Here is a 27,818-nt window from a genome sequence, read left to right as displayed (position 1 = left end):
GCTCCCTCTCCTTCATAATAAATTTGATAAGAGAAAATAAATAAAATAGCTGCTGTTTCATCTTAGGAATGGCTCCCCTATTCTCAGGAGCTCAGGCCAAAGCGTTAGAGCGGTGATTCTCAACTCAGGGCGATTTTTATCCCCCAGGAGACAGTCGACAATGTTTAGACACAATTTACAATTTTGGTTGTCACGACTGGGAAGGGCGCTGCTGGCATCTAGTGGGAGAGATCAAGGCTGTTGCTCAGCATCCTACAATGCACAGGACGGCCCCCTCCACACAGAATTATCCACCCCAAAATATCAACCGTGCTGCGGTGGAAAAACCCTGCTTTGGAGGCGCCCCTGGCTCTTCTCTCTCATATCCTACAACTGCTCCATCAGCAATTCCTGCCCACGGTAGCTCCAGAATATACTAAGAATTCAAACAACTTCCCAAACACTACGGCCCTCACCCTAGATGAGCTTCTCATCGTCTCTTTTGCCTTCCCTTTGGTCACTTGTCAACACAGCAGCAAGAGCCATACTGCAGAAATGTAAGTCAGCTCATGTGACTCCTCTGCTCAAGAACCTTCAGCGGCTCCCGTCTCCGAATCTAAAGCAAAGTGCTTTCTGGGATGTATAAGAAGCTATGAGGCCGGGTGCAGTGGCTCACACCTGTAATCCCAACACATCGGGAGGCTGAGGCAGGAGGACTGCTTGAGCTCAGGAGTTTGAGACCAGCCTTGGCAATATAGTGAGACCCTGTGTCTACAAAAAATGGTGGCATGTGCCTGAGTTCTAGCTATTTGGGAGGCTGAGGCAAGAGGACGGCTTGGGTTCAGGAGTTCAAGGTTTCAGTGAGCTATGGTCTTACCACTGCATGCCAGCCTGGGTGACAGAGCAAAACCCTGCTTAAAAAAAAAAACACACAACAGAACCTGGCCAGACATAGACATGGTGGCTCACATCTCTAATCCCAGCACTTTGGGAGGCCTAGGCAGGCCAATCACTTGAGGTCAGAAGTTCGAGACCAACGTGGCCAACATGGTAAAACCCCGTCTCTACTAAAAATACAAAAATTAGCCAGGCGTGGTGGCGCACACCTGCGATTCCAGCTACTCGGGAGTCTGAGGTATGAGAATCGCTTGAACCTAGGAGGCCAAAGTTGCAGTAAGCCGAGATCACACCACTGCAGTACAGCTTGGGTGACAAAGCAAGACTCTGTTTCAATAAATAAATAAGGCCGGGTGCGGTGGCTCACGCCTGTAATCCCAGCACTTTGGGAGGCCAAAGTGGGCAGATCAGGTCAGGAGATCCAGACCATCCTGGCTAACATGGTGAAAACCCCTGTATCTACTAAAAAATACAAAAAAGTCAGCTGGGTGTGGTGGTAGGCACCCGTAGTCCCAGCTACTCCGGAGGCTGAGGCAGGAGAATGGCGTGAAACCGGGAGGCGGAGCTTGCAGTGAGATTGTGCCACTGCACTCCAGCCTGGGCGACAGAGGGAGACTCCATCTCAAAAAAATAAATACATAAAAAATAAATAAGTAAATAAATAAAATAATTTTTTTAAAAAACCAGAACCTGTGGGATGGGGACCCTGATAACCCTACAACTGCACCTCCTTCTACTACATTCCCTGCCACTCACTCTGCCCCAGCCATGCTGACCTCCTACTGGCTTGATCAACACACAGCCACACTCTCACCTCAGGGCCTCTGCACCTGCTGTTCCTACAGGCTGAAGCACTTTCCTCCATCTCTTACTTCCTTCAGACCTGCACTCAAATGTCACCTGCTGGGGGAAGCTTTTCCTAGATTCCTTATCTACTTCCCACGGGGATTCCTGACACCTCCCACCCGCCCCCCAACTCCTTGTCCTCCTTAGCACTCAGTTCTATCTAACACCCTAAATGCTGACTTTATTTACCTCCATCATTATCTGTCTCTACCTTAGAATATGAGATATATAACGAGAGGAGGTTTTGTCTGTTTTCCACTGCTGCAGCCTCAGAATCCAGAACAATGCCTGGCACATAATATAAACTCAATAAAAATGGGACGTTGAATGAATGAATGAATGAATGACGTCCCTACTAGATGCCACATGCTGTCCTAGGGGTTTCATGATGTGAGCCCTCACACTTGGCTCTATGCCTGGTACTTGGTCAGACCGGTGAATGGACATGAACTCAAACTTCCACAAGAGAGGAAAAGAACATCACGAAAGCCGTGGGAGGAATGGGAGGCGATACGGGACGGATGGAGGTGACTGTGGGGAAATGGAGACCCCCTGCCAGCTGCTGCTCAGATCCGGCCCATCATGGTCAGGGTAGAACACAGGCTTGTGTTAGATCTTCCGCTAGCTCAGAAGAAGCCGGAAATCAGAACTACAATGGGAAGCCTCCCTATTTTTAACTGTTGGCAATGGATTCAGATTTTGCTTTCAGTTTTAAACACTTCGTACACTAGACAGAGCGCATCTGCGCATCCTATCCATGGGATTCGAGTTCTGCGCTTGGCTCTGCCCCTTTCTTAGCTGGGTGACCTTGGGCAAGTGACTTCACTTCTCTGAGCCTCAGTTTACCCATCCCCAACAGGGAGGTGGTGCCCACCTCATAGGATTAAACAAGATAATGTTCCTGGCTTGTCGTGAGCACTCAGCAAAACAGAGGAAGAAGGGGCAGAAGAAATAGAGGAGGATGAAAAAGAGAAGCAAGAGATTTCAATCTTTTGGCGGAAGGGGGCATCAGAATGGCTGGTTCCGCTCCTTCACGTTGCAGACAAGGGCTGTGAGGCTGCGGTGCAGGGGGGAAGATAGTGGTCACACAGCGGGGCAGATACTCAGCAGGACTGGCACCCAGGACTCCTGCTTCCCAGCCCCACAGCTCGGTGATACTCAGGAAAGAAATACTGATGCTAAAAGTGGGAGAGAGAAGGGGTCCGCGCAGCAGAGGGCAGGAGTCTTGGAGAAGTAGGGGAGTCAAGAGCCAGGGAGTCAAGCTAGGAGAGAAGCTGTGAGAGGGAGAACGGGACAGAGGAAAAGAACCAAGACAAAGATCTGAGGAGGTAGCAGGGGCAGGAGCGAGCAGCCTTAATGTGAAGGCATGAGGCGTCGGGTCAGGAAGACGTCAAAGAAGGCATGAGTGGAGGAAGAGGAAGTGGAGCCCACTAAAGGAAAAAGGAGGAAAGGACCAGGATGGGAGGTTGGAGGGCATCCTGGTGGGAGAGACGTGGGAGGGGGCACTGATGGGGAAAGATGTATAGGAGGAGAAGCACAAGGCAGAAAAGAGAGAAGGTCATGAGTGAGGGCGAGTTAAGGCAGAAGTTTCAGGGGAGCAGCAGCCAAAGAGAAGGGGAAAGAGATGGAGACTGGAAACCTGGGCCATGAGTGGGGGCGGGAGAGGCAGGGGAATTCAGATGACCTGGGGGGAATGTCGGGAGAGAGAAGATGCCACGCGGCCCGAGGGAGAGGAAATGAAGGGGCAGGTGGAGAGGAGGAGCAGGGTCAAGATGAACTGAGGGGAAAGAGGGAGAAAGAGGCTGCTGGGTGCAGAGGCTCACCCCTGTCATCCCAGCACTTTGGAAGCTAAGGCAGGAGGATCTCTTGAGCTCAGGAGCTTGAGACCAGCCTGAACAACAAGGGGGACCCTATCTCTACAAATAATGAAAAAAATTAGCTGGGCACAGTAGCTCATGCCTGTGGTACCAGCTACTCAGGAGGCAGAGGTGGGAGGATGGCTTGAGCCCAGGCGGTGGAGGCTGCAGTGAGCTGTGATTGTACACTGTACTCCAGCCTGGGCGACAGAGTGAGACCTTGTCAAAAAAAAAAAAAAAAAAAAAAAAGGAAGGAGAAAAGGCACAGGGCAGAGTGTGGAAGAAATGAAACAGGAGGAGCCCAGGTGCTTGAGGGAAGAGGGAGGGGTGTGATGGGGCAGGGCAGGAGACACGGCCGAGGGGAAGATAGGATAAGGGGGTTCAGTGTAAAGGCAAAGGGGCTGCAGAGGGACCAGGCAGAGGAATTCCGCAGGGTGCCAGGACGCAGGGAGGAGTGGGAAGGAAGGGAGAGGGGGTCAGGGGCGCGAGTGGGAAGCCACAGAAGCGCCTCTGGCAGAGGACGAGGGGTGCCCATGGGGGCCCCAGGATCAGGGAGAGGCAACCCCAGGAGGCTCAGGGTCTCTCGGAGGGGAGCGGCGGGGGCTGCGGGGAGGGCCGCCCGCACCCTACCTTCCAGGCAGCAGATCCTCCAGAGGCCCGAGTGCGTGAGGCCGCCGGGGTCCTTCTTCTCCGAGGCGCCGCCGCCCCCGCGGTGGGGGGTCCCGTCGTCGCCGCCGGCCGTGAGGTTGGTGGTGTTGCAGATGAGGGCGCGCGTGTAGAGCCAGTAGTCGGTGCTGATGGCGATGGTCATGAGGCCGAAGGCGGCGAAGGCGCCCACCGTCGTCAGCAGCACCTGCACCCCCTTCTCGCACCAGAGGCCCCGCTCTTCGTTCCAGCGCTTCAGTGACTCCAGTTTGACCACGGGCAGCCGGGGGGCCGTGGGCCACCACCGGGGCAGCGGGGGCGGGGCCGTGCCGGCGGCTGGGGGGGGTCACAGCGCAGGCAGAAGCGGGGGGCCCGGGGCCGGCGGGGCTGGGGAGGGGGCGGCGAGGAGGAGGCTGCGGCCGGGGAGGGGGTCAGAGCGCGGCCATGGTCGGCGGCTGGTGGAGGGCAAGGAGCGAGATCTCGGATTAGAGGAGAAGGCACAGGTACCTCCCCCAGTCCCCGCCCCCCCTAAAATCCCTGCCTCAGCTCCAGAAACTCCTTCCACTTGGGTCTCCACTGCTCCCCTTTCTCAAAAAAAAAAAAAAAAAAAAAAAAAAAAACCCAAAAAAAACTCTCTCCACTCTTGTCTTCTGCCCAAGAAAGTCATCCCACCATCCCACTAACCCCACTCAGAGGAATCCCCCCCACCGCTCACACTCGCAGCCCTCGCCCCCAGCCCCCGTTGGCTCCGCCCCAGTGGGCTCCACGGTCCTCATCGCATGGGAAGCCACCAGCCCCCCATGATGCCAAGCCCCACCTCTCCTCCTCCCCAGGAGCCCCTGTCGCGTTCCTCCTTCCTTAGAGACCCCCGCCCCATCACCATTCGGTTCCCACCAGTTCTCCCCACTCTTCCCCTGCAGCCCCACCTCTCCATCTGCTAGAACCCTTCCCTGTCTCCCCAACTTTTCCCTGAGCGTCTCCACAACTTAAGAAGCCCGAGTAGCACCACTTCCGTGGGAATAACCTCCGCAAGCCCCCTCCGGTCTGGCTTTTGTCATGCCATCACTCCAAATGGTCCCCCACAATTTCCTCTCCTTAGGAAAAATACATCTCTCAATCTGTCTTCAACTAAAAAGGAAAAATTTAAAGGAGAAGAAGAAAAAGACAAAGAAAATCCCAGCTGACCCTCACAGTTTGTGCAACTCAGAATAAGCAGCCACCCTCAGTCAGTCTCCTCTCACTGGAAGCCCCCTTCCTGACTCCAGCAGCCTCCAGCACACCTCGAAATCACCCGAGGACCTTAGAAATTCGGATGTTTGAGTCCCACCTGAGAAAGTCCGACATGATTGGTCTGCAGTGTGGCCTGGGCATCTAAGTTTATAAAAGCTCCCTGGGGAATGCTAATGCACCCAACATTAGACCCACTGGTTTGCAAGAGGGCCCCCCATCTCCAACCCATTCCCTCTCACAGCCTCCACTGTTTCCCCACAAGCCACTTACCCCCCACCCCATACTATGCGTTTACTCCAGGAAAACCCCCACTCTCTCTTTTGCTTTAGAAGAGTCTTCCAAATCTTCCCCCCCGCCACCCTCCCCCCTACAACTTAAACGAACTCATGTCATAACCGTCGTTTTCTCCTCCATTAAGAAAAATTTCCTCCATGAGTTTCACGGCATTTTCTACTCACAAGAATGGCTTCCTCTAGACCCCAAATGTCTCTCCGTTCAGGAGCACCGCAATCTCTGCCCTGTGTTCCCATAGCAGGGAGCACAGTGTACCCCCACTCTGCCCAGCATCCACCCACCCGCCCCTCTGCACTCACAGCAGCTCCCACTGCCTCCAGATCCCCTCCTGGTAGCCCTTCACCACCACAGAGGGTCTTCCGACAGTTTCCCCCAACTCGAGATCCCCCTCAACTCACATTGAACCCCACTCTCTCTTCAACCTACCAGGAAGCATTCTCCCCAACTTCTCTCCCATCATATAGAATTCCCTTGACTCACTTCCTCCTGCTCCACCAGTAGAACTCCTAGTTCTCCTCTGCCCAGGAAAATCCCCTCCGCAGGCCCCCACAGGCTTCCCTTCTTGGGAACGCCCCCCAGTACTCCCCTCTAGGATTTCACCTGTACAGGAACACACACTGGAGCCCCTCATCTTCTTCCACATGCAGAAAGAGCCCCCCAGTAGACTGTGTCCCTCCGAAAAATGTGACCCACAAGACTGCAACTCTCTTTTCAATTGGGAATACTTTTCCAGCCTGCACCCGCTGCCCCGTGGCTCCTTCATTTCTCTCTTCCACATTCTCCACCGACCACCATGCCCCCAGCCCTGCCTGTCTCCCCCGACCCCAACTGTCCTCCGGGGGATGTACTCCTTACTTGCTTCCACCACTGCTGCTTCAACTTCTTCCCCCAAACCCACTAGAGTTAAGAGTCTGGAAACCTTAGACGAAGGGGGGATTAAAAAAAACAAAACAAAAACCAGAACCTAGGTACCAGGACAGGGTGACCTTGGTCTCCTGGTTGCTTCCCGGTCTCCACTGCCCCCCACCAGCTGGCCTCAGACTGGGGCTGCTCCGAGAAGGGGCTGTGGAAAAGGTTGTCTATGGGGGGTGTCTCCATGGCAACTGGGCCTAGTGCCCCACACGTTGTGTTCCCTCCCCCACCTCAACTCCCGTCTGCCCACACACACAGCCCTTCCTCAGGCCACAGTTCAGCAGCTCACTGGACGGGGCATCCCCCAGCCTCCCGGCCTGGGCACCGGCCCCTTCCTCTCTTTTCTGTCCGCATGCCGAGTTTCCTCTCTTCTTGATCTCTTGGCCTCTTCTCCCTGAATTGGTGCCCCCTCACCACCAGCACGGCCACCTACCCTGTCTTAACAGATTTCTGCTTTCAGTGAGGGTAAGCCCGTGACCCCAGTCCCCTAACAGCCTGGGATAAGAGGGGAAGGGAAGAGGAGGGAAAGGAGGGAAATTCTCCTTCCGTCCAAAAAAAAAAAAAAAAAAAGATTTGAAGATCTTTTCATTTTGTCAATTTGGGGGACAGTCTGGTTTTAGGGACTGTTAGTCCATCGCTCAGCAGCTGCCAGGGAGAAGAAAGCAGGGGACCCCCAATTCTAAAGCTTCCGGGTATGAGGGGGTCACTGTCCTTTCTTCTTAGGAAGGGGACCAGCTCTTTTCTCCAGAATTCGTGGGGGGGGGGGGTCACAGAACATTAATTCTACCTCCACCCACCTCCGATTAATAAAAAGATCTGTCTCACCTCTGTTAACGACAGGTCAACTCTCCGATGCACGGAGGAGGGGACGTCGAGCCCCCTCTGTTGGCACCCCCCCCAGAAAAACCTTTTGGCTCCCAATTCTCGCTGCTTCCCCCTCCCCCAGCAGTGAGGGACCCAGGCGTCCGACCTGGTTGGGGGGGGTGGAGATGAGGAGGCGTACGGGGAATGGGGGTGCTGAGGCCAGGCTGGGGCTGAGGGGCAGCTCTGAGCCTGGGCCCCAAGGGAGTGAGGGTCGGGATATATATATATATATATATATTTAAAAAAAAAAAAAAGGTGAGGAGACAATTTGGTTCTCGTGTCGCTGGGTAAAGTGCGGAGCTGGAGGACGAGAGGGAGGGAGTAGGGAGGGAGGGGGAGGGGAGATGCTGAGGGATGGGGAGCCTCGGAGAGGAGATGGATGGGGGAAGGGAAAGAGGGGGGGCAGGGTCGAGCGGCAGAAGGAAGCCGGAGAAGAAGAGAGAGATCCAGAGAGGGAGGGAGAGAGACAGAGAGAGACGAGGAGAAACAGAAAGAGAGAGAGACAGAGACCGCGAAACAGAAATGGGGGAGGGAGAAATTTGGGGGAGGCAGCGGCTGGGCGCCGAAGGAAGTTGGAGAGATACACACAGAGAAATATCCAGAGAGAGAAGGGGACAGGGACAGAGACCCAGAGAGAGAAACCCAGGGGCTGGGGGGAGGGGCTGGGGGAGGGCTGGGGTAAGTTGGTGGGTGGGGGGGTCAGGATCTGGGAAACAGAAGGAAAGAAGAGAGAGGGAGAGAGTCATCCAGAGAGGAGGGAGGAGGGACAGATGGGGAGAGACAGACAGAAAGAGAGAGACCGAGAGGATGGGGGAGAGCGGGGGGGGGGGGGAGAGGGAACGAAATGGAGAGCGGGGAGGGAGAGAAATTGGGGATAGGGGCAAGGTCTTGCTAGAGAGAAGGAAGCTTTAAAGAGAGAAGAAGGTGCGGAGAGGGAGCGGGGGAGCAAGATAGTAAATGAAAGAAATTTAGGGTAGAAAGGCCTGGATGGCAGAAGGTACCTGGGGAAAGAAAGGCAGGTGCAGGAAAAGAAGAGGGAGACCCAGAGAGAGACAGCCGGAGAGGGACTGAGACAGGAAGAGAGAGAGACCCAGAGAAACAGAGGCAGACACAGGGACTGGGGAGGCACCCGAAGGAAGCCCGGAAAAAATAACGGAAGAGGGGTCAGGCTGAGATGCCCCGAGGAGGTCAGAGATGAAGGATACCCCTGCCCCCGCCCCCTCCCGCGTCCCCAGCCCCGGATCCCTGCCCCCTCCCCCATTCCAATGCCACCACCCCCACCCCCACTAGCCTCCATCTCTCTTCAGCATCGCTTGCCGCCGCCACCGCCTCTTCCTGTCGTCATAGCAACAGGATCCAGGCGCCCAGCCAAGGCTGGCAGCGGCGGCCGGAAATGAGGGGAGGGCCTTTTCAAAAGGACCCCAGGAATGCTCCCCTTTCCCAAAATCCAAGGGAAAGCACAACTTCCCGGGGTCTTCCCACCGCTCGTCCTCCAAGTGGCAAGGGCAAAGATTCCCCGCCACCACCCCAAATAAAACAATATTAAACTTACAACGTTAACAAGCCTTTTGACTTTCACCAACAATTTTTTTTTTCTTTTCTCTTCTCATCCCCCTCCCCTCCCCTAGTTCAAACCTGATGGGGAAGAAGGGGTGAAGTCAGATGCCCCCGAGATGGGGCTGGGGCTGGGAAGGAGAGTAGAATGCGAGAAGCTTGGGTGCAAATATGTCTTAAAGAAACCCATCTGGGACTGGGTAGGGGTCTATGCAACAGTTTTGAGAAGCATGGATCTGTCCGTTCTAGAACTAGCTAGTAGGTTGGGGGAGTGGAACAATTGGAGGTGGAGAGTCTGAGATGAGAGTCTGAAAGTTTGGTCTTGGGTCCACATTTCACGGATGCCCCCTAGGCATCGTGTGACCTTGGACAAAACACTTCTTCTCCTCTAAACTCAGTTGCTCTTGGTTATAAAGGGCACAGAAGCTGCCTCCAATCAAGTATGACCGCGGAAGGGAAGTGGGCTTGTATGTGGCTCTAGGCAAGCCGTTTACTCAAGAACCGATCTTCATACAAATGTTATCAGAAACTAAGAACTAGCCCCATGGCTGATTGGAGGCTGTTGGCAAGCTTCACTGTCTTACAGAATTCCTACAGAATCTTTGCAGTGTGGACACCAATGTTCCTATATGATCCATGAGTAACCTGAGGCTCTGAGACAATAGGGGGTTATGGGGGAGGAGGGCAGCCAACAATAGGTGAAATTCATAGTCATGTAACCCAACACACATTTACGGCACCCTCCTGGGCTGGCAGAAACAAAAATTCCCTACATCTATTTACCTAGTGTTTGCTCCTGCTGGAGGGGTGATATCTTTGGAGGGGTGATATCTTTCAGTACCCAGCATCTCACATTCCTACTGAAATTTCTTTAGGTCATTTCACTTAATTCTCACCCCGCCCATGGGAGAAAGTTTAGACATGCATTCCAACACTCCTGGTTTAGAAGCAAAGAAACAGCCCCCAAGGGAAGAGGCCTGGAATGAAATTCGTTTGAGGAAAGTTGTTTATTTTCTGCTCTTTTGCTGGAGAGTGGGAGGGGGAGATACATCAGCAAACAATGGTGATAACCAATATAAACTGGACATTTAGGCCAGGTGCAGTGGCTCATGCCTGTAATCCCAGCACTTTGGGAGGCCAAGGCGGGTGGATCACCTGAGGTCGGGAGTTCAAGACCAGCCTGACCAACATGGTGAAACCCCGCCTCTACTAAAAGTACAAAATTAGCCGGGAAAGGTGGTGCACGCCTGTAATCCCAGCTACTTGGGAGGCTGAGGCAGGAGAATCGCTTGAACCAAGGCGGAGGGGGGTTGGAGGTTGCGGTGAGCTGAGATCGAACCCTTACACTCCAGCCTGAGCAACAAGAGTGAAACTCTGTCTCAAAAAAAATAAAAATAAAAAATAAATAAACTGGACATTTAATATTACATACTCCAAGGAGCCTGAGGGCATTGGTATCCATCTTCAAAAGAAGTGGGTTCTCTTAGCAGCCCCCACTTTAAAAATGTGAAAACTGAGGTTGGGAGGTCAGTTGTATTGGAGGAAATTGGTCAGAACATCAAATTCCAGAGCCTGTGCTGATATAACTGCACTGGTAAGAATGACTATGAAGATAATTTTTTAAAGCCAGGGTTTCCCAACCTCAACATTCTCGACATTTGGGATGGATAATTTTGTGTGGTGGAGGCTGTCCTGTGCATTGTGGAACGTTGAGCAGTACTCCTCGCCTCTATCCACTAGATGCCAATAGCACCTCCAAATAGCACCCTAAAAATAGCATTTGGGGACAACCAAAAATGTCTCCAAACGTTGCTCAATGTCCCTTGGGGAACAAAATCTCCCCTGGTTGAGAACTATTAAATTATACGAATTAGCAACGGGGGGGGAACTTCTTTATTTTATTTTAAATGAAAATATATTTCCTAGTCAAATCAATATAGGCTCATGGTTTAAAAAAGAAAAAAGAAAAAAATCAAATGGTACACAAGGGACTATAATAAAAATAATGTAGCCTGTTCCACCTCAAATCCTGTTCCTTATTGGAAAATCTATTAACATTCTTGTTTTTGTTTTTGTTTTTTGAGACGGAGTCTCACTCTGTTACCAGGCTGGAGTGCAATGGCGCAATCTCGGCTCACTGCAACCTCTGCCTCCTGGGTTCAAGCAATTCTTGTGCCTCAGCCTACCGAGTAGCTGGGATTACAGGCATGCAGCAACATGCCCAGCTAATTTTTACATTTTTAGTAGAGACGGGGTTTCACCATGTTGGCCAGGATGGTCTTGAACTCCTGACCTCGTGATCCGCCAGCCTCGGCCTCCCAAAGTGTTGGGATTACAGGCATGAGCCACCGTGCCCGGTTGTCTATTAACACTCTTAGCTATTTCTTATCTTATTTGCCTTGACATCCCTAAATAATGATTTTCTTTTGGATGTATCAAAATTATACATTATGTACAGATATTTTTTCTGTAATAGATAACAAATTGATTCATGCAGCCCTCACTTTTCCTTCCCTTCTTCCTCAAGTGTTAGTTCTTCTTCTTCTTCTTTTTTTTTTTTTTTTTTTTTTTTTGAGACAGAGTCTCGCTCTGTCGCCCAGGCTGGAACGCAGTGGCACCATCTCAGCTCACTGCAAGCTCCGCCTCCCGGGTCCACGCCATTCTCCTGCCTCAGCCTCCCAAGTAACTGGGACCACAGGCGCCCACCACCACGCCTGGCTAATTTTTTTGTATTTTTAGTAGAGATGGGGTTTTACCGTGTTAGCTAGGATGGTCTCGATCTCCTGACCTTGTGATCTGCCCACCTCGGCCTCCCATAGTGCTGGGATTACAGGCGTGAGCCCCACGCCCGGCCAAGTGTTTGTTCTTCTATTGGTAATTTTGTGACACTAAGTCATGCATGATTAAATCATGATTTATTTCAACAACTAAAGAGTATATCTTTTTTTCACAGCTTTAATGAGATCGAATTCACATATCATGCAATTCACCCACTTCAAGTGTACAATTCAATGACTTTTAGTTGTACAGAGCTGTGCAATCATCAACTTCAGATCACTTTTAGAACATCTTCATTAGTCCAAGGAGATACTGCGTACTCCTTAGCCTTCGCCCCCAATCTAAGCACCCACACCCCAGCTCTAGGCAATCACTAATGTACTTTCTGTCAGTATAGATTTTCCTATTCTAGACATTTCATAGAAATTGAATCATACAACCTATGGTTCTTTGTGTCTGGCTGCTTTCAGGCTAAGTAAGTAATGTCTTCAAGGTTCATCCATGTTGTAGCATGAGTCAGTACTTCATTCCATTTTATGGCAGAATAATATTCCATGGTATAGAGGGAGATATCACATTTTATGAATCCATTCGTGAATGAACATTTGAGATTTTTCCACATTTTGGCTACTATGAATAATGCTACTGTGCACATTTGTGTGCACATTTTTGTGTGGACATATGTTTTCATATCTCTTGGGCACATACCTAGCAGTGAACTTGTGGAATGAGTTTAAGGAATGAGATAGTATCTCTTGATTTCATTTTGAAAGATGGGAGTATTGCTGGGTGCGGTGGCTCACGCCTGTAATCACAGCACTTTGGGAGGCCAAGGCAGGCGGATCACCTGAGGTTGCAAGTTCGAGACCGGGCTGGCCAACATGGTGAAACCCTGTTTCTACTAAAAATGTAAAAATTAGGCCGGGCGCGGTGGCTCAAGCCTGTAATCCCAGCACTTTGGGAGGCCGAGACGGGCGGATCACGAGGTCAGGAGATCGAGACCATCCTGGCTAACACAATGAAACCCCGTCTCCACTAAAAATACAAAAAAATTAGCCGGGCGCGGTGGCGGGCGCCTGTAGTCCCAGCTACTCGGGAGACTGAGGCAGGAGAATGGCGGGAACCCGGGAGGCGGAGCTTGCAGTGAGCCGAGATCGCGCCACTGCACTCCAGCCTGGGCGACAGAGCGAGACTCCGCCTCAAAAAAAAAAAAAAAAAAAAAAATGTAAAAATTAGCTGGGCACGGTGGTGCCTGCCTGTAATTCCAGCTATGTGGGAGGCTGAGGCAGGAGAATCGCTTGAACCTGGGAGGCAGAGGTTGTAGTGAGCCAAGATCATACCACTGCACTCTAGCCTGGGCAACAAGAGTGAAATTCTGTCTCAAAAAAAAAAAAGAAAGAAAAAGAAAGGAAAAGAGAAGACGGGAGTATTGAACCCACTGATCACTCCTTCACCTCATGGAAGGCCTCTTCAGAAGGGGTGTCACAAAAGAAGCAGGTTGTGAGCTTTTATAATATCTCATTTCTACATTTGCTCATGTATTCATTTTACATTAGCCAAGGCCTCTGCTGGGCTTGACCCAGAGACCTAGAGCCTGCAGACTTAGAGATAGGTTTGCTAATCCCTTCCCTTGAGAAGGTCCTCAGTCCTCACTTCCAACTGTGATTGGCAGAATTTTAAAATAATCTCCAAGATTCCCACCCCCTGGCGTACAGCCCTGAGAGAATCTCCTTCCCTTGAGCGTAGACAAGACCTGCCGCTAGGAGGTGATGCTGTTCCCGTGATTATGTGACATTATATGGCAAGGTATGGGGATTTTGTAAATATAATTAAGGTCCCTAATCAGTTGACTTAATTAATAAAGAAATTATCCCAGGTGGACCTGACCTAATCAGGTGATCTCTTAGGAAAGGATCAAGACATCAGAAAGAACCAAAGCAAAGGAGATTCTCCTGAGAACCTTGAGGAAGCAAACTGTCTTATCATGGCAAAGACCTGAGAGTAAGTGGCTACTGCTAACTAGAAAACAGAGACGTCAGTCAAACAACTACAGGGAATTCTGCTCAACCTGTGGGAGGTTAGAAGTGGTTCTCTCCCTAGCCAAATCCCCGGCAGAGGACACAGCCAGCCGGCATCTTAAATTCAGCCTTGTGAGACCCAGAGCTCACCAGGTGCAGTGACTCATGCCTGTAATCCCACCACTTTGGGAGGCCAAGGCAGGCGGATCACTTGAGGTCAGGGGTTCGAGACCAGCCTGGTCAACATGGTGAAACCCCGTCTCTACTAAAAATACAAAAATTAGCCTGGCGTGGTGCCGCACACCTGTAATCCCAGCTCCCTGGGAGGCTAAGGCAGAAGAATCACTTAAACCTGGGAGGTGGAGGTTGCAGTGAGCCGGGATTGTGCCACTGTATTCCAGCCTGGGCAACAGAGCAAGACTCTATCTCCCAAAAAATAATAATAAAATAAAATAAAATTCTCCTATGTCTCCCTATTGCCCTTGGGAGCAAATCTAAGCTCCTCACCTATGTCCTTTTGCTAAGAGCACCAGTCTCATCGTATGCCACCCCCATTGCTGCCTCCGGCAGACTGAAGTTTTCTTCCCTACCATTCCCAGCTCCTTCCTGTTCTGAGGGTTTCCTGGGTCTCCTTCCATTGAATTCCCTTCCATCTCTCAGTCATAGGGCAAACCCTCTATCCACTCTTTTTTTCTGAGACAGGGTCTTGCTCTGTCACCCAGGCTGGACAGTAGCACCAAAATCTTGACTCACTGCAGCCTTGACTTCCCAGGCTCAAGCCATCCTCCCACCTCAGTCTCCCCAGTAGCTGAGACCACAGGCAAGCCCCACCATGCCCGGCTATTTTTTTTGCATTTTTGGTAGAGACGGGGTCTCATCATGTTGCCCAGGCTGGTCTCAAACTCCTGAGCTCAAGTGATCCTCCCACCTCAGCCTCCCAAAGTGCTGGGATTACAGAGCCACTGCATCTGGCACTATCCACTCTTGAGATTCAACTTACACACTCCTTCCTCCAGGAAGCCCTCTCTGACGTCCCAAGCCTGCATCAGGGTCTACATCAGTGCTTCCACCCTGCTTGCACTGGCTCCCTTAAGCCACAGCAACGCTACTTTGTGATTGACACGCGGTCGGCCTTCTCCGCACTAGTGCAGGAGCTGTTCAAGGACAGGCACGGGTCTGATTTACTTCCGTGTCCCCTAGATCCCAGCTTAGCTCTGATGGACAGGAGTCCTCGGTCCAGGGTTGCTGAACAAATGAATGAATGAACGAACGAATGAACGAATAAACAAATAAATGAATGAGTCACAGAATGAGTGGATACATATTCTAGGGTCTCCACCCTCTATGCAGCCAGTTCCAACCTCTTGTCCCTATCCAACCCTTCTCCTTGCCTCATATCCTGAGTGTGTGGTTTTTCCCAGGTGCTCGAGTGTTTCTCATCAACAACAGCTGGGGCCTTTGTGTTTCCTCAAGAGGAACAGAGTGGTGGTGGCATGTCTTCCTGCTGTACCAGGAAGCGTCGATCAGCGTTTCTTAAACGTCCTCATTCAGGGTGAAGTGGAAATATTCCAACGCTGGGGAGCCAGGTGGCCCGAGTTCCAGCTCCGGCTCTTCTTTGCCTCCCCAAGGAACCCGGAGCCAAACCTTGGTTCTCTCTGCACCTTCCTTCTCTCATTCTCTCATCTGTAGAAGGGGAAGAGGGACACAGTTAGTGATCTCTCTATTGTTGAGATTGTGATTCCAAATCACAAATCCAAGGCATTCTGGAAGAGCTAACGGGATGTCAGTGAAGCCCCTGAAATTATGTACAAAATAGTGTGAGTATGAGTATTTTTTTTCTGGGGGTCCGTAGCTTTTATCTGTCTCTCAAAGAGGTCCCTATTCTCCTGCAAATTATCATAGCTGGCAGAGCGCGGTGGCTCATGCCTGTAATCCCAGCACTTCGAGAAGCTGAGGCATGAGGATTGCTTGAGCCCAGCCTGGGCAACATAGTGAGACCCCTGACTCTACAAAAAATAATTTTTTTTTTTTTTTTTTGAGACGGAGTTTCGCTCTTATTGCCCAGGCTGGAGTGCGGTCTCAGCTCACTGCAGCCTCTGCCTCCCGGATTCAAGTGATTCTCCTGTCTCAGGTTCCTGAGTAGCTGGGATTACAGGCGTCCGCCACCATATCTGGCTAATTTTTTGTATTTTTAGTAGAGACCGGGTTTCACCATGTTGGCCAGGCCGGTCTCGAACTCCTGACCTCAGGTGATCCACCTGCCTCGGCCTCCCAAAGTGCTACGATTACAGGCATGAGCCACCATGCCCGGCCAAAAAATAATTCTTAAAAAATTAACCAGGAGCGTAGTCCTAGTTCCTCAGGAAGCTGAGGTGGGAGGACGCCTTGAGCTCAGGAGGTTGAGGCTGCAGTGAGTCAAGGCTGTGCCACTGTACCCTATCCAGCCCAAGAGACAGAGAGAGACCCTGTCTCAAAATAAAAATTTAAAAAAGAATTATAGCTTATGAATCAATTTAGGAAAATCTCATTTGTGTCCATAAAAATTAAGGCAAAAAAGAAAAAAAAAAGGAAATACCTGTTTTTTTTTGCTTTGTTTTTTTTTTGTTTTGTTTTTTTAGACCTGTTGCCCAGACTGGAGTACAATGGCATGATCTTGGCTCACTGCAACCTCCAACTCCCTGCCACAGCCTCCTAAGTAGCTGGGGTTACAGGCGCCCGCCACCATGCCCAGCTAATTTTTTGTGTGTGTTTTTAGTAGAGACAGGGTTTCACCATGTTGGTCAGGCTGATCTCAAACTCCTGACCTCATGATCCACCTGCCTTGGCCTCCCAAAGTGCTGGGATTACAGACGTGAGCCACCATGCCCAGCCAAAAGCTACTTTCTTTATACCCTTCTCTGATGCTGAAACTTTTAAATCATGACTGAGTATTAAATTTCAGGGCTAGGCGTGGTTACTCCTGTAACCCCAGCACTTTGGGAGGCCAAGGCGGGCAGATCACCTGAGGTCAGGAGTTTGAGACCAACCTGGCCAACTTGGCAAAACCCCATCTCTACTAAAAATATAAAAATGAGCCGGGCATGGTAGCACACGCCTGTAATCCCAGCTACTCTGGAGGCTGAGACAGGAGAATCACTCAAACCTGGGAGGTGGAGGTTGCAGTGAGCAGAGATCGTGCCATTGCACTCTAGCCTGGGTGACAAGAGTGAAACTCCATCTCAAGTAAACTAATCAATTTATTATAGAAATAGAAAAAATTTTTGAGATAGAAAAAAATTAAAAATTAAGAATACATAAATAAATAAATTCATAATTAAAATGAGTGTATTGTTCAAATAAATTACCTCTCTACAATGGACCACTACATAGTCATTAGAGGAATTAGGTAAATCTTACTAACTCTGTGACATACAGCATCGGCATTTAAACCTTTGAATGCAGGATCCCTCCATACACTTAATTGTAAAGAGCTGGTGGCTCACACTTGTAATCCCAACACTTCGGGAGACCAAGGTGAGACAGTCATTTGAGGCCGTGAGTTTGAGACTCCGTCTTTACAAAAAAAAAAAAATTAAAATACTAGCTGGGCATGGTGGTGCGCACCTGTGGTCTTTGCTACTCAGGAGGCTGAGATGGGAGGATTTCTTGAACCTGAGAGTTCAAGGTTGCGGTGAGCTATGATAGCACCACTGCACTTCAGCTCGGGCAACAGAGCAAGACCTTGTCTCTAAAAATAAAAAGAAAAAGAAAATTGTAGGGGACCCCGAAGAGCTTTTTACATTTGTGCTATGTCTATTGATATTTTGCATATTTGCAATTCAAACTGATAAAAAAAAATCCAAAATATGTATTTAAGTAAAATAATCAACTTATTGTATGTTTACATAAGCAACTTATTTTAATAAAAATAACTATAGTTTCCAAAATAAAAAAAAATTACGTAATGGTATTGGTTTATATTTTTTAAAATCGATTTAACATTCGACTCAACAGAAGAAAGTCAGTCTCATGTCTGCTTCTGCGTTCAATTGTGCTCTTATTTCTTGTGAAACCTCCAGACTGTATACACTCATGAGAGAATAAGAACAAAAAAAAGGAAAATATCTTAGTATTACGACAAAAATGCCTTTGACCTTGTGAACTTCCTAAATGGGTCTCAGGAACGTCCCGGCTCCCTGGGACACACTTTGAGAAACACTGGTATGTAGTATCGTCCTGTAAATCACTGTGGTCTAAGGGGGGCAATATAGGGTAGGGTGGAAGCACTTAGGTAAACCCTGATGCAGGCTTAAAGCTCAGGGAAGGCTTCCTGGTGGAAGGAACATGTAAGTTGAATCTCAAGAGTGGACAGAACCCGGCACGGTGGCTCATGCCTGCAATCCCAGCATTTTGGGAGGCTCAGGTCAGTGGATCGCTCAAGCTCAGGAGTTTGAGACCAGCCTGGGCAACATGACGAGACCCCGTCTCTACCAAAAATACAAAAAAAAAAAAAAAATAGCTGGGGGTGGTGGTGCTTGCCTGTGGTCTCAGCTACTGGGGAGGCTGAGGTGGGAGGATGACTTGAACCTGGGAAGTCAAGGCTACAGGGAACCAAGATTGCACCACTGCACTCCAGCCTGGGTAACAGAGCAAGACCCTGTCTCAGAAAGAAAAAAAAGAGTGGATAGGGAGTTTGCCATATGGCTGAGAGATGGAAGGGGATTCCATGGAAGGAAACCACCCAGGAAGCCCTCAGCACAGGAAGGAGCTGGGAATGGTAGGGAAGACAACCTCAGTCTGCTGGAGGCAGCAATGGGGGCGGCATACGATGAGACGGGTGCTCTTAGCAAAAGGACACAGGTGAGGAGCTTAGATTTGCTCCTAAGGGCAATAGGGAGATATAGGTCCTTGATAAATAAATGGAACCAGTAGGCTTCAATATACACAGAGGGCTGGGCATGGTGGCCCACACCTGTAATCCCAGCACACTGGGAGGCCACGGAGGGCAGATCACTTGAGGTCAGGAGTTTGAGACCAGCCTGGCCAACATGGCGAAACCCTGTCTCTACTAAAAATACAAAATTAGCCAGGAGTGGTGGCGTGTACCTGTAATCCCAGTTACTCTGGGGGCTGAGGCAGGAGAATCGCTTTAACACAGGAGGTGGAGGTTGCAGTGAGCCGAGATCATGCCACTGCTCTCTGCCTGGGCAACAGAGCAAAATTTGTTAAAAACAAAACAAAACAAAAAAAGCTGGGCACGGTGGCTCATGCCTGTAATCCCAGCACTTTGGGAGGCCAAGGAAGGCAGTATATATACACACACACACACAAAGCTTAGTGGGTAAGTATTGGAGACACAGGAGACTCTCAGGATTCAAATTTTAGCTTGACCACTTACCAGCTGCGTGACCAGGAGAAAGCTAATTACCCTCTCTGTGTCTCAAGATCTCATTTATAAAATGAGAATGATTCTAAGAGTACCAAACCTCCTGGGGTTATAGAATGTAAAAGGCTTAGGACTGAAACACACAATGGCTGGCATGTAAGCACTCAATAAATTATGCAATTAATTTATGCAAACAATTGTTATTAAGCAGGCTTGGAAAACAGTAGAGTTATATAACATACTAAATGAGCCCCATCATGCATTCTCATTTGAAACTAGAAGGCACCGAACTATGTGCATTACATGATAAATGTATACAATAAAAATGTGTATACCACATACTCATCCATATGTGGATTTAAACACATGCATATATGCTTGAATATGCATAGAGTATTCCTGAAATTAAAAACTAATAATACCTCAGGGGGAGGAGGATTTCAGAATGTTAGGACATCCTGACTCACTTTGGATAAATAAAGGTGGAACTTTTCACAGCATTTCTTTAAAACAAAACAAAAAAACTCACCAATCCTGAACTGTGGGATTGCATTCCATTTTCAAAGTTTAATAAACAAAAGAACTAGCTTGACTTTTTAAAAGAACACAAACCTAGGCCGGGCGCGGTGGCTCAAGCCTGTAATCCCAGCACTTTGGGAGGCCGAGACGGGCGGATCACGAGGTCAGGAGCTCAAGACCATCCTGGCTAACACAGTGAAACCCCGTCTCTACTAAAAAATACAAAAAACTAGCCGGGCGAGGTGGCGGGCGCCTGTAGTCCCAGCTACTCGGGAGGCTGAGGCAGGAGAATGGCGTGAACCAGGGAGGCGGAGCTTGCAGTGAGCTGAGATCCGGCCACTACACTCCAGCCCGGGCGGCAGAGACTCCGTCTCAAAAAAAAAAAAAAAAAAAAAAAAAAAAAAAAAAAAAAAAAAAAAAAAAAACCACAAACCTTAGGATTTTAGGTTGTTAACTTTCCCATAGTGTTAGCAAGTATCTAGCATTTGCATCACCGCAGCCCATCCTGCAGGCAAGGCAGACAGCACCAATTGAGCAGCACGGCAGACAGCACCAATCAATGGCGACACTCTTTCCCACCGAGCAGATGCTCAGAATCCTTCTAATACTGGGCTCCAAGCAACCAGTACGAATCGCTTAGTTTTGACAACGAAGCTGAAGCATGATTTGCAATCCCAAATCTCAAGCAAGACCTCCAGAAATTTGTGAAATTATTGAAAATGACTCAGAATAGTTCCCTCCGGGAGTCCAGTCCTGCTGATTGAGAACTCTTTCCCGCTAACTTACCCCCACCAACCTCCCTATTCAGAGGGATTTGGAATCCTTCTAAACCAACCACTGCCCTCGGTATTTTTTATTTTTATTTTTTACAGAAAAAAACAAAAACAAAAACAAAAACGGAAAGCCCCAGAGATTAAAAGATTTGCTCAAGGTCACAGAATGAGTTTGCACCAAATCCATAGCAGTAAATTATAGCAGCTAAGAGTGTGGGCTCTGAGGTCAGAGAGACCGGGCATGAATTCTCCTCCGCATCTTACCTGGTGGGTGGCCTCACTTCCCCGAGCTTCGGTTACTTCATCTATAAAATGGGGCTAATTGGAATGCCTGATTCACAGGATGGTTGGAAGGATTCAGTCAGCTAATAAATCGAAGGTGCTTAGTGCAGGCCGGGTAGGGAGGCTCATGCCTGTAATTCTAGCACTTTGGGAGGCCAAGGCAGGAGGAGCCCTTGAGCCCAGGAGTTCAAGACCAACCTGGGCAACACAAGGAGATCCTGTCTATTTTTTTTTTTTTATGTGCTTAGTGCAGTGTCTGATACCCTAATGATGACCTGATAAATGTGTCTATGGTTGTTAACAGTTGTGACTGTAATAGCAAAAATAGTTCTGATGGATCCTTAAGAGGCCAAATCTAGACAAGGCAAAGAAGGGAAAATCTGGCACGGTGTTTCCTTTACAATATGCTGCAAGAATAAGCTTATCAAACATTTAGGCTGTTCTCAGTCTCTCAGTATAGTGGGTGAGACTGCAGATCGCAGCACCCACTTTCTGAGCCTGCCTCCTTCACCTGCAAAAACGGGGTGATAATTCCTACATAACAGGGCTGCTGTGAATGTCTAATGAGATCACGGAAGGAAGGCGTCTGGCTCACGGTAGGTGTGCAGTAAATGGTAGCAGTCATTTCTCAACAGAGGGACTGAGCCAAGCGTTGGGAAAACCCACCACTGCCTGGTGCAAGGGGGAGGAAGCCTGAGCTTCAGAACCAGATACTTGGTTTTATTATGATTATTATTTTGAGATGGAGTCTCATTCTGTCGCCCAGGCTGGAGTGCAGTGGCGAGATCTTGGCTCACTGCAGCCTCCACCTCCCAGGTTCAAGCGATTCTCTGCTTCAGCCTCCCGAGTAACTGGGATTACAGGCGTGAGCCACCGCGCCCAGCTAATTTTTTTGTGTTTTTAAGTAGAGACGGCGTTTCGCCATGTTGGCCAGGCTGATCTCGAACTCCTGACCTCAAGCAATCCGCCCGGCTTGACCTCCCAAAGTGCTGGGATTACAAGCGTAAGTCACCGCACCTGGCCTAAACTTGGTTTTAGCAAATGGCTCTGCCAAGTTCCACCTGCGTGATCTTGGCTAGGTCACTTCACCTCTCTGGACCTATCTGCAAAATGAGGCCAATAAATTGACAGTGCACGTTTGGGAGGAAAGTTAAAACAAGCAATGCATGTCTAAAGAAGGCGAGTCATAGCAACAGTACTCTGCGGGGTCATAAGAATATCAGGAAAATGTGTTTATTGATCCTGACCAGTATCATTTACGGTCCTGCATGCTTTACACGGACTGAAGTATAAAGCGCTGTCGTTGATAATTATAAGTCATTTAACAACGACCCATCTAATGTTATTCTGCAGTACTTTAGGCCTGCAACCCTAAAAGCAGAGACCTGGACTAAGGCCCCTGTATCCAATCCCTTCCCTCTGGGCAGGCGGAGACGTGTTTGAAATAAAGTTTATTGAAGTTTCTGTCGATATTTACATATGATACACGGTAAATAACAGAGCCAGGCCCCCCACCCCACCCTGTCCCCACCCCCAGTGCCCCCCTCCCCCCAGCCTCGTTAAAAATCGCTGCGTAAAGTCAGGTTAACTGCGGCGGGTCCCCCTCCCCCCTCCCCCCTCCGATGCAAACTAAAAGCCCCCGTCCCTCCCCTGCCCCCCTCCCCCCACCCCGGGGGCCATTCCGGTTCCGTGTACAGCACTGTGCTACCTCGCCCCTCTTTCCCTAATAAGGGGGGGTGGGCGAGTTCCTGGTGACCTCCTCTCCCCCCAAAATCTGTCCAACGGGGCGGACGGGCCCTTGAAAGAGGCCAGAGTTGGGGTTCTGAGGGGGGAAGAGGGACGTCAATGAGGAGGAGAGCCAGAAAATGGAAGACTTAGACGTTTTGGGGGGGGTGTCGACCCCCGCTACTGCCCCTCCCTCCCTCGACGGGGCCTCGAGGGGGGAGAGGCGGGCACAGGTGTGGAGATGGCGTGTGGGAATTCCCTCCACCCTAGGGTCCCCATTCTGGCCGTCTGGTGTGCGCCTAGGGCGGGATGCACCCAGCGGCTTGGGACGAGCAGGTGGAAGGAGGAAAGGAGAGAAAGTTAAAGGAGGAGGAAGACGAAAAAGAAACCAAGAATAGCTGAGAAAGCAAGAAGATCCTTTAGACAAGAGCCCCCTAAAAGGCAGGTAACCTTCAGGAAGCAGAAAAGAGCCCAGCCGGTGAGAAAGAATGGGACCTTCCAGGGAAGTCGGGGAGATGGGGAGGGAACCCTACGCCACCCCGGGGCTGCGGGTGGAGCCAGCCGGCCCTCCCACTGCACCGGAGGACCCAGCAGGTCAGGAGGTGAGATTAGGCAGGGAAAAAGGAAGCCCAGGGCAGAAGGGAGAAGAGGATGGTCGGCATTCCCAGCGGCCGCCCGAACCTGTTCTCCAGCTCAGAGCCCCTGCAGTGAGGTCGGAGGCTGGGGAGCTCCTGGCAGCTGGGCGCCTGCACTCCCCCAGGCTGCTCCCAGCGCACAGCTGGTGGAGAAAGAGCGAGGAGCTAATTTTCTTGGAGAGGTGGGGCCAGATGAAAGGGGCGGGGCAACGAAGGGGAGGAGTCATTTGTGAGGGAGAGGGACCAATGAAAAGGAGAGGTCGGGAAAAGGGGGCGCGGCTATTGAAATAGGGGAGGGTGTGGGCGGAGCCATGGGGAGAGGGCGGGGCCTAAAGCTGGCGCAGCCTCCTCCGGGTGGGAGCTAGGAGTCCCGAGGACCGAAGGGGGCGCTGCATTGCAGGGAGACCCCCGAGGACGAGGAGGAAGAGGAGGCACGGGGCGCTCCGAGGGGCGGGCCTCAGCAGGGCGAGGTGGAGATGTGCAGGTGGTCCGGGTACTTGATGGCGGGAGGGTAGTTCTGCGTCATTTGGATGGACACGTCGCTGGAGATGTCGGAGGGGCTCCGACCGCGGCGCCACGCCTCGGGCTGCAGGAACTGGCCCGAGTAGTCGGAACAGTCGCTGAGACGCGGGCGGTAGAAGGCCGGGTGTGGACGGTACATCTCCTCCTCTGCGTAGCGCTTGGTGAACAGGTACACGGACATCACGCCGGCCCCCTGCAGCAAGGCAAGGTCAGAGTCCCAGGGGCGCCCCCCCGCGCATCCCCGGACCCCGACTCATCTCCTCTCGCTCCAGGACTCAGAGTCCCCACCCCAAGCCCCTTCCTATCCCAGGACCCAGGATCAGGACTCCAACCCTCTCTTTCCCCAGGACCTCAGGAGTCCAAGCCCTCGGGTTGGCCCCTCCCTCAAGACCCAGGAGTCCCAGTCTCCAGACCCCTCCTCCCCCAGGATCCCAAAAGTTGGAGCTCTCAGACCCCTCTTCCTCCAGGACCCAGGGGTTAGACCCTCAGCTACCACCTCCCTCTGACGCCAGAGTCTGCATCTCCAGCCTCTCCTTCCTCCTGGACTCAGGAACCAGGCCCCCAAGACCTCTGTCCATTCAGAACTCTAGAGTCTAGGTCCCAGGGACATCACCTCTTTGAGTAGGAAGGAGGAAGCGGCGAAGGCAAAAGACCACCCGTAGCGATAATGAAAATACTGCTCAGAGCTGCTGGGCCTGTTCATGACCTCGTCGTTGATGCTGGAGATGTAAAGAACCAAGCCCACCACCAAGGAGAGGCCTAGGGGAGTAGAGGGGGTGCCCTCGTCCATTAGAAGTGGGCCCCTTTTCCCAGTCCCAGCCCCACCTCACTGTCTTCCCCTCCTCCCCATTCTGTCCTGGACTAACTTCGCGGAAGCCCCTTGTGTGCTGGGCCTTGGTTGGGTGCAGGGAACCCAGAGATGAATCAACAACCACCTCCCCCTTTACCCCCCTAAATCTGCCATCCAGGAGCTCACAATGCAATTGGAGAAGGAAAATTGGAACACACTGATCAAGTCACATATAAGGTGATAGGTGCTACAAGGAAGTAGCACGGAGCTCTGTGGGACTCTGGAAGGGGAGCCAAACCCACCTGGCGCAGGGGCAAGAGAAATGAAGGAAAGATTACTTTGTTCAAGTCTTATTTTCTTTTTTCTTTTTTTTTTTGAAACGGAGTCTCACTCTGTGGCCCTGGCTGGAGTGCAGTGGCCCAATCTCGGTGCACTGCAGCCTTCAACCTCCCGGGTTCAAGTGATTCTCTTGCCTCAGCCTCCCAAGTAACTGGGATTACAGGTGCCCGCTACCATGCCCAACTAATTTTTTTTTGTATTTTTAGTAGAGACGGGGTTTCACCATGTTGGCCAGGCTGGTCTCGAACTCCTGACCTCAGGTGATCCGCCCCCCTCGGCCTCCCAAATGCTAAGATTACAGGCATGAGCCACCGTGCCTGGCCTGTTCAAGTCTTAAGGATGAGGCCCAGGGAAGAATAAGGGCATACTGGCAGAGTGCACAGCATGGGCAAAGGTTTGAGAAGGAGGGAAGATAGAGCTGGTCCACCCATGTAGCTGTAACATGAGCTGTAGCCACAAGAAATGAGGTTAGAGAAAGGGGAAGGTATAGCCATGGTAAGCCTCGAATGCCCGGCCCAGGAGCTGAGCATTGACACCAAGGGTACTAGGGAGCTACACAAAGTTTGTAGCAGAGGAAGGACAGGGCCAGATCCCAGTGTTAGAAGAACGCTTGGGGGCTGGTTGGTGCTGGGAACAGACTGGAGGGAGACATATTCCAGGGGGAAGAGGATGAGGCCTGAGCTGAGGCTGTGTGGATAATAATTGCAACAATAGCAATAATAATAGCAACGACTTATATAGGTCTTGGTCTGTGCCAGGCACTGTTCTCGGTGTTGAATATATATAAATTCATTCAAACTTCACAACACCTCTTTGAAGGAGGTACATTTTTAACACCATTTACAATTGAGGAAATACAGCATATGGACAGTGTGCAGAGGAGAGGTCCGATCTGAGAATTTCTAAGAGGCGATTATAATTTTCTCCAGATGAAATTTCCTCTAAACAGTAACCATGCCAAGAGTGGCTTAAGGAGGCTACAAAGTTCCCTGCCTTAAATGTATCTAACTAATCCCTATCAACCTCTTCCCCTAGAATCCTACAAATAAACATTCTGTGTGCAGCACACACAGAATAAGCCCAAATTCCTTCCATTGTCTACACCAGCGGTCGGCAAACCATGGTCCATGGACAAAACCCAGCTCACCCCCTCATTTTGTATGGCCCACCAGCTAAGAATGGCTTTCACATAAGTAAATGATGTTAAAAATCAAAACAAGACTGGTATTTTGTGGCACATAAAAAGTATATGAATTTCATTTGGCAGTGCCTCAAAAAGTTAAAGATAGAATTATCATATGACCCAGCAATTCCACTCCTAGGTATGTACCCAGGAGAAGTGGAAACATATGTTCATACAAAAACTCATACACGGATGTTTGTAACAGTGTTATGCGTAATAGCCAAAAAGCGGAAACAGCCCAAATGCCCATCAGCTGATGAATGGATAAACAAAATGTGGTATATCCATATACAGGAATACTATTCAGCCAAAAAAGGGAACGATGTACTGATTCATGCTACCATAGGGATGAACCTAGAAAGCAAGCTAAGTAAAAGAAGCCAGATGCAAAATATCACATATTGTGTGATTCCATTTATATGCAATGTCCAGAATAGGCAAATCCACAGAGATGGAAAGTAGATTAGTGGTTGCCAGGGAATAGGATGGAGGGGGAAATTGTGTCTGGCTGCTAAGGTATGTGAGGTTTCTTTTGAGAATAATGAAAATGTTGTGAAATTAGCTCATGGAGATGGTTGCACAACCTTGTGAATGTACTAAAAATCACTGAATTATATGAAATTTATAGTATGTGAATTACATCTCAATTTTTGGGGGGGAAAGGGGGGGTTTGAAACGGAGTCTTGCTTTGTCACCCAGGCTGGAGTGCAGTGGTGTAATCTCGGCTCACTGCAACCTCCGCCTCCTGGACTCAAGCGATGCTCCTGCCTCAGTCTCCTGAGTAGCTGGAATTACAGACACCTGCCAACATGCCTGGCTAATTTTTGTATTTTTAGTAGAGACAGGGCTTCACAATGTGGACTAGGCTGGTCTCAAACTCCTGACCTCAAGTGATCTGCCCACCTTGGCCTCTCAAAGTGCTGGGATTACAGGTGTGAGCCACCATGCCCAGCCTTTTTTGTTTTGTTTTGTTTTGAAGACAGGGTCTTGCTTTGTTGCCCAGGCTGGAGAGCACTGGGGCAATCATGGCTCACTGCAGCCTTCACCTCCCAGGCTCAAGTGATCCTCCCACCTCAGCCTCCCTAGTAGCTGGGACCATAGGTGCACACCACCATGCCCGGCTAATTTTCTGTAGTTTTTGCAGAGACAGGGTTTTGCCATGTTCCCCAGGCTGATCTTGAACTCCTGATCTCAAGTGATCTGCCTACCTCATCTCCCAGAGTGCTGGGATTACAGGCGTGAGCCACTGTGCCTGGCCTCACATCTCACAAGGCTGAGCAGTTGCAAGAGAGACTGGGTGGCCAATAAAGCTGAAGATATTTATTATTTGGCTTTTTACAGAAAACTTCGCTGACCTTTCAGACTACAGTACATAAACAATCTGGTATTGGCCCACACCATCTCTGATCAGTTTCTCCTTGTTTCTTCTTCTTAGACCACCAAAGTTTCTTTACTTTATTATTTTTTTCTTTTTGAGACAGGGCCTTGCTCTGTTGTCCAGGCAGGAGTGCACTGGTGTGATCATAGCTCACTGCAGCCTCCACCTCCCTGGCTCAAGCGATCCTCACACCTCAGCCTCATGAGTAGCTGGAACAACAGGCATGCACCACCATGCCTGGCTAACTTTTATATTTTTTTGTAGAGACAGGGTCTCCCCATGTTGCCCAGGCTGGTCTCGAACTCCTGGGCTCAAGCAGTTCTTCCACCTTGGCCTCCCAAAGTGCTGGGATTACAAACATGAGCCACCACACTCAGCCTAGAACACCTAACTTTCTTTTTCTTCTTTGCACTCCTCAAGCTCACTTCTGCCTC

At 50.2% G+C, this 27,818-nt stretch overlaps 3 protein-coding genes across 30 annotated transcripts in view; all 3 read right to left on the bottom strand.

The window, feature by feature from the left end:
* CACNG8 (calcium voltage-gated channel auxiliary subunit gamma 8) overlaps positions 1–4,694 on the bottom strand; it is a 28,906-nt gene extending 24,212 nt beyond the window's left edge. The window contains 1 exon segment of the mRNA NM_001435912.1: positions 4,209–4,694. Coding sequence (NP_001422841.1) covers positions 4,209–4,491 — 283 coding nt within the window. The 5' untranslated portion in view covers positions 4,492–4,694.
* The window catches only part of NDUFA3 (NADH:ubiquinone oxidoreductase subunit A3), a 427,160-nt gene that overhangs the window by 137,336 nt on the left and 262,006 nt on the right, over positions 1–27,818 (bottom strand). The window contains exon 1 of one of the 27 annotated variants that reach the window (XM_077981760.1): positions 8,778–8,874. The exons of 22 other annotated variants lie outside the window; for them this stretch is intronic. The gene's annotated coding sequence lies outside the window, so the exon portion shown is untranslated. Of the gene's footprint in view, positions 1–1,844; positions 1,849–4,745; positions 4,750–5,800; positions 5,806–7,552; positions 7,557–8,777; positions 8,875–27,818 lie in introns of those variants that run through there. 4 more of the 27 variants (XM_077981757.1, XM_077981769.1, XM_077981789.1 and 1 more) reach the window with 4 other exon arrangements.
* Positions 22,247–27,818, bottom strand: part of CACNG7 (calcium voltage-gated channel auxiliary subunit gamma 7) — a 31,326-nt gene continuing 25,754 nt past the window's right edge. Inside the window, exons 5-6 of one of the 2 annotated variants that reach the window (XM_002808208.4) lie at positions 24,308–24,453; positions 22,247–23,887 (exon numbers count right to left, since the gene is read on the bottom strand). In XM_002808208.4, the coding sequence (XP_002808254.2) occupies positions 23,630–23,887; positions 24,308–24,453 (404 nt within the window). In that variant the 3' untranslated portion in view covers positions 22,247–23,629. The remainder of the gene's footprint in view (positions 23,888–24,307; positions 24,454–27,818) is intronic. The other variant, XM_015124841.3, reaches the window with a different exon arrangement.

The sequence above is a fragment of the Macaca mulatta genome, chromosome 19, assembly GCF_049350105.2.
Source record: "Macaca mulatta isolate MMU2019108-1 chromosome 19, T2T-MMU8v2.0, whole genome shotgun sequence".
Lineage (NCBI taxonomy): Eukaryota > Metazoa > Chordata > Mammalia > Primates > Cercopithecidae > Macaca > Macaca mulatta.
This window is presented reverse-complemented; position numbering and strand designations above follow the sequence as displayed.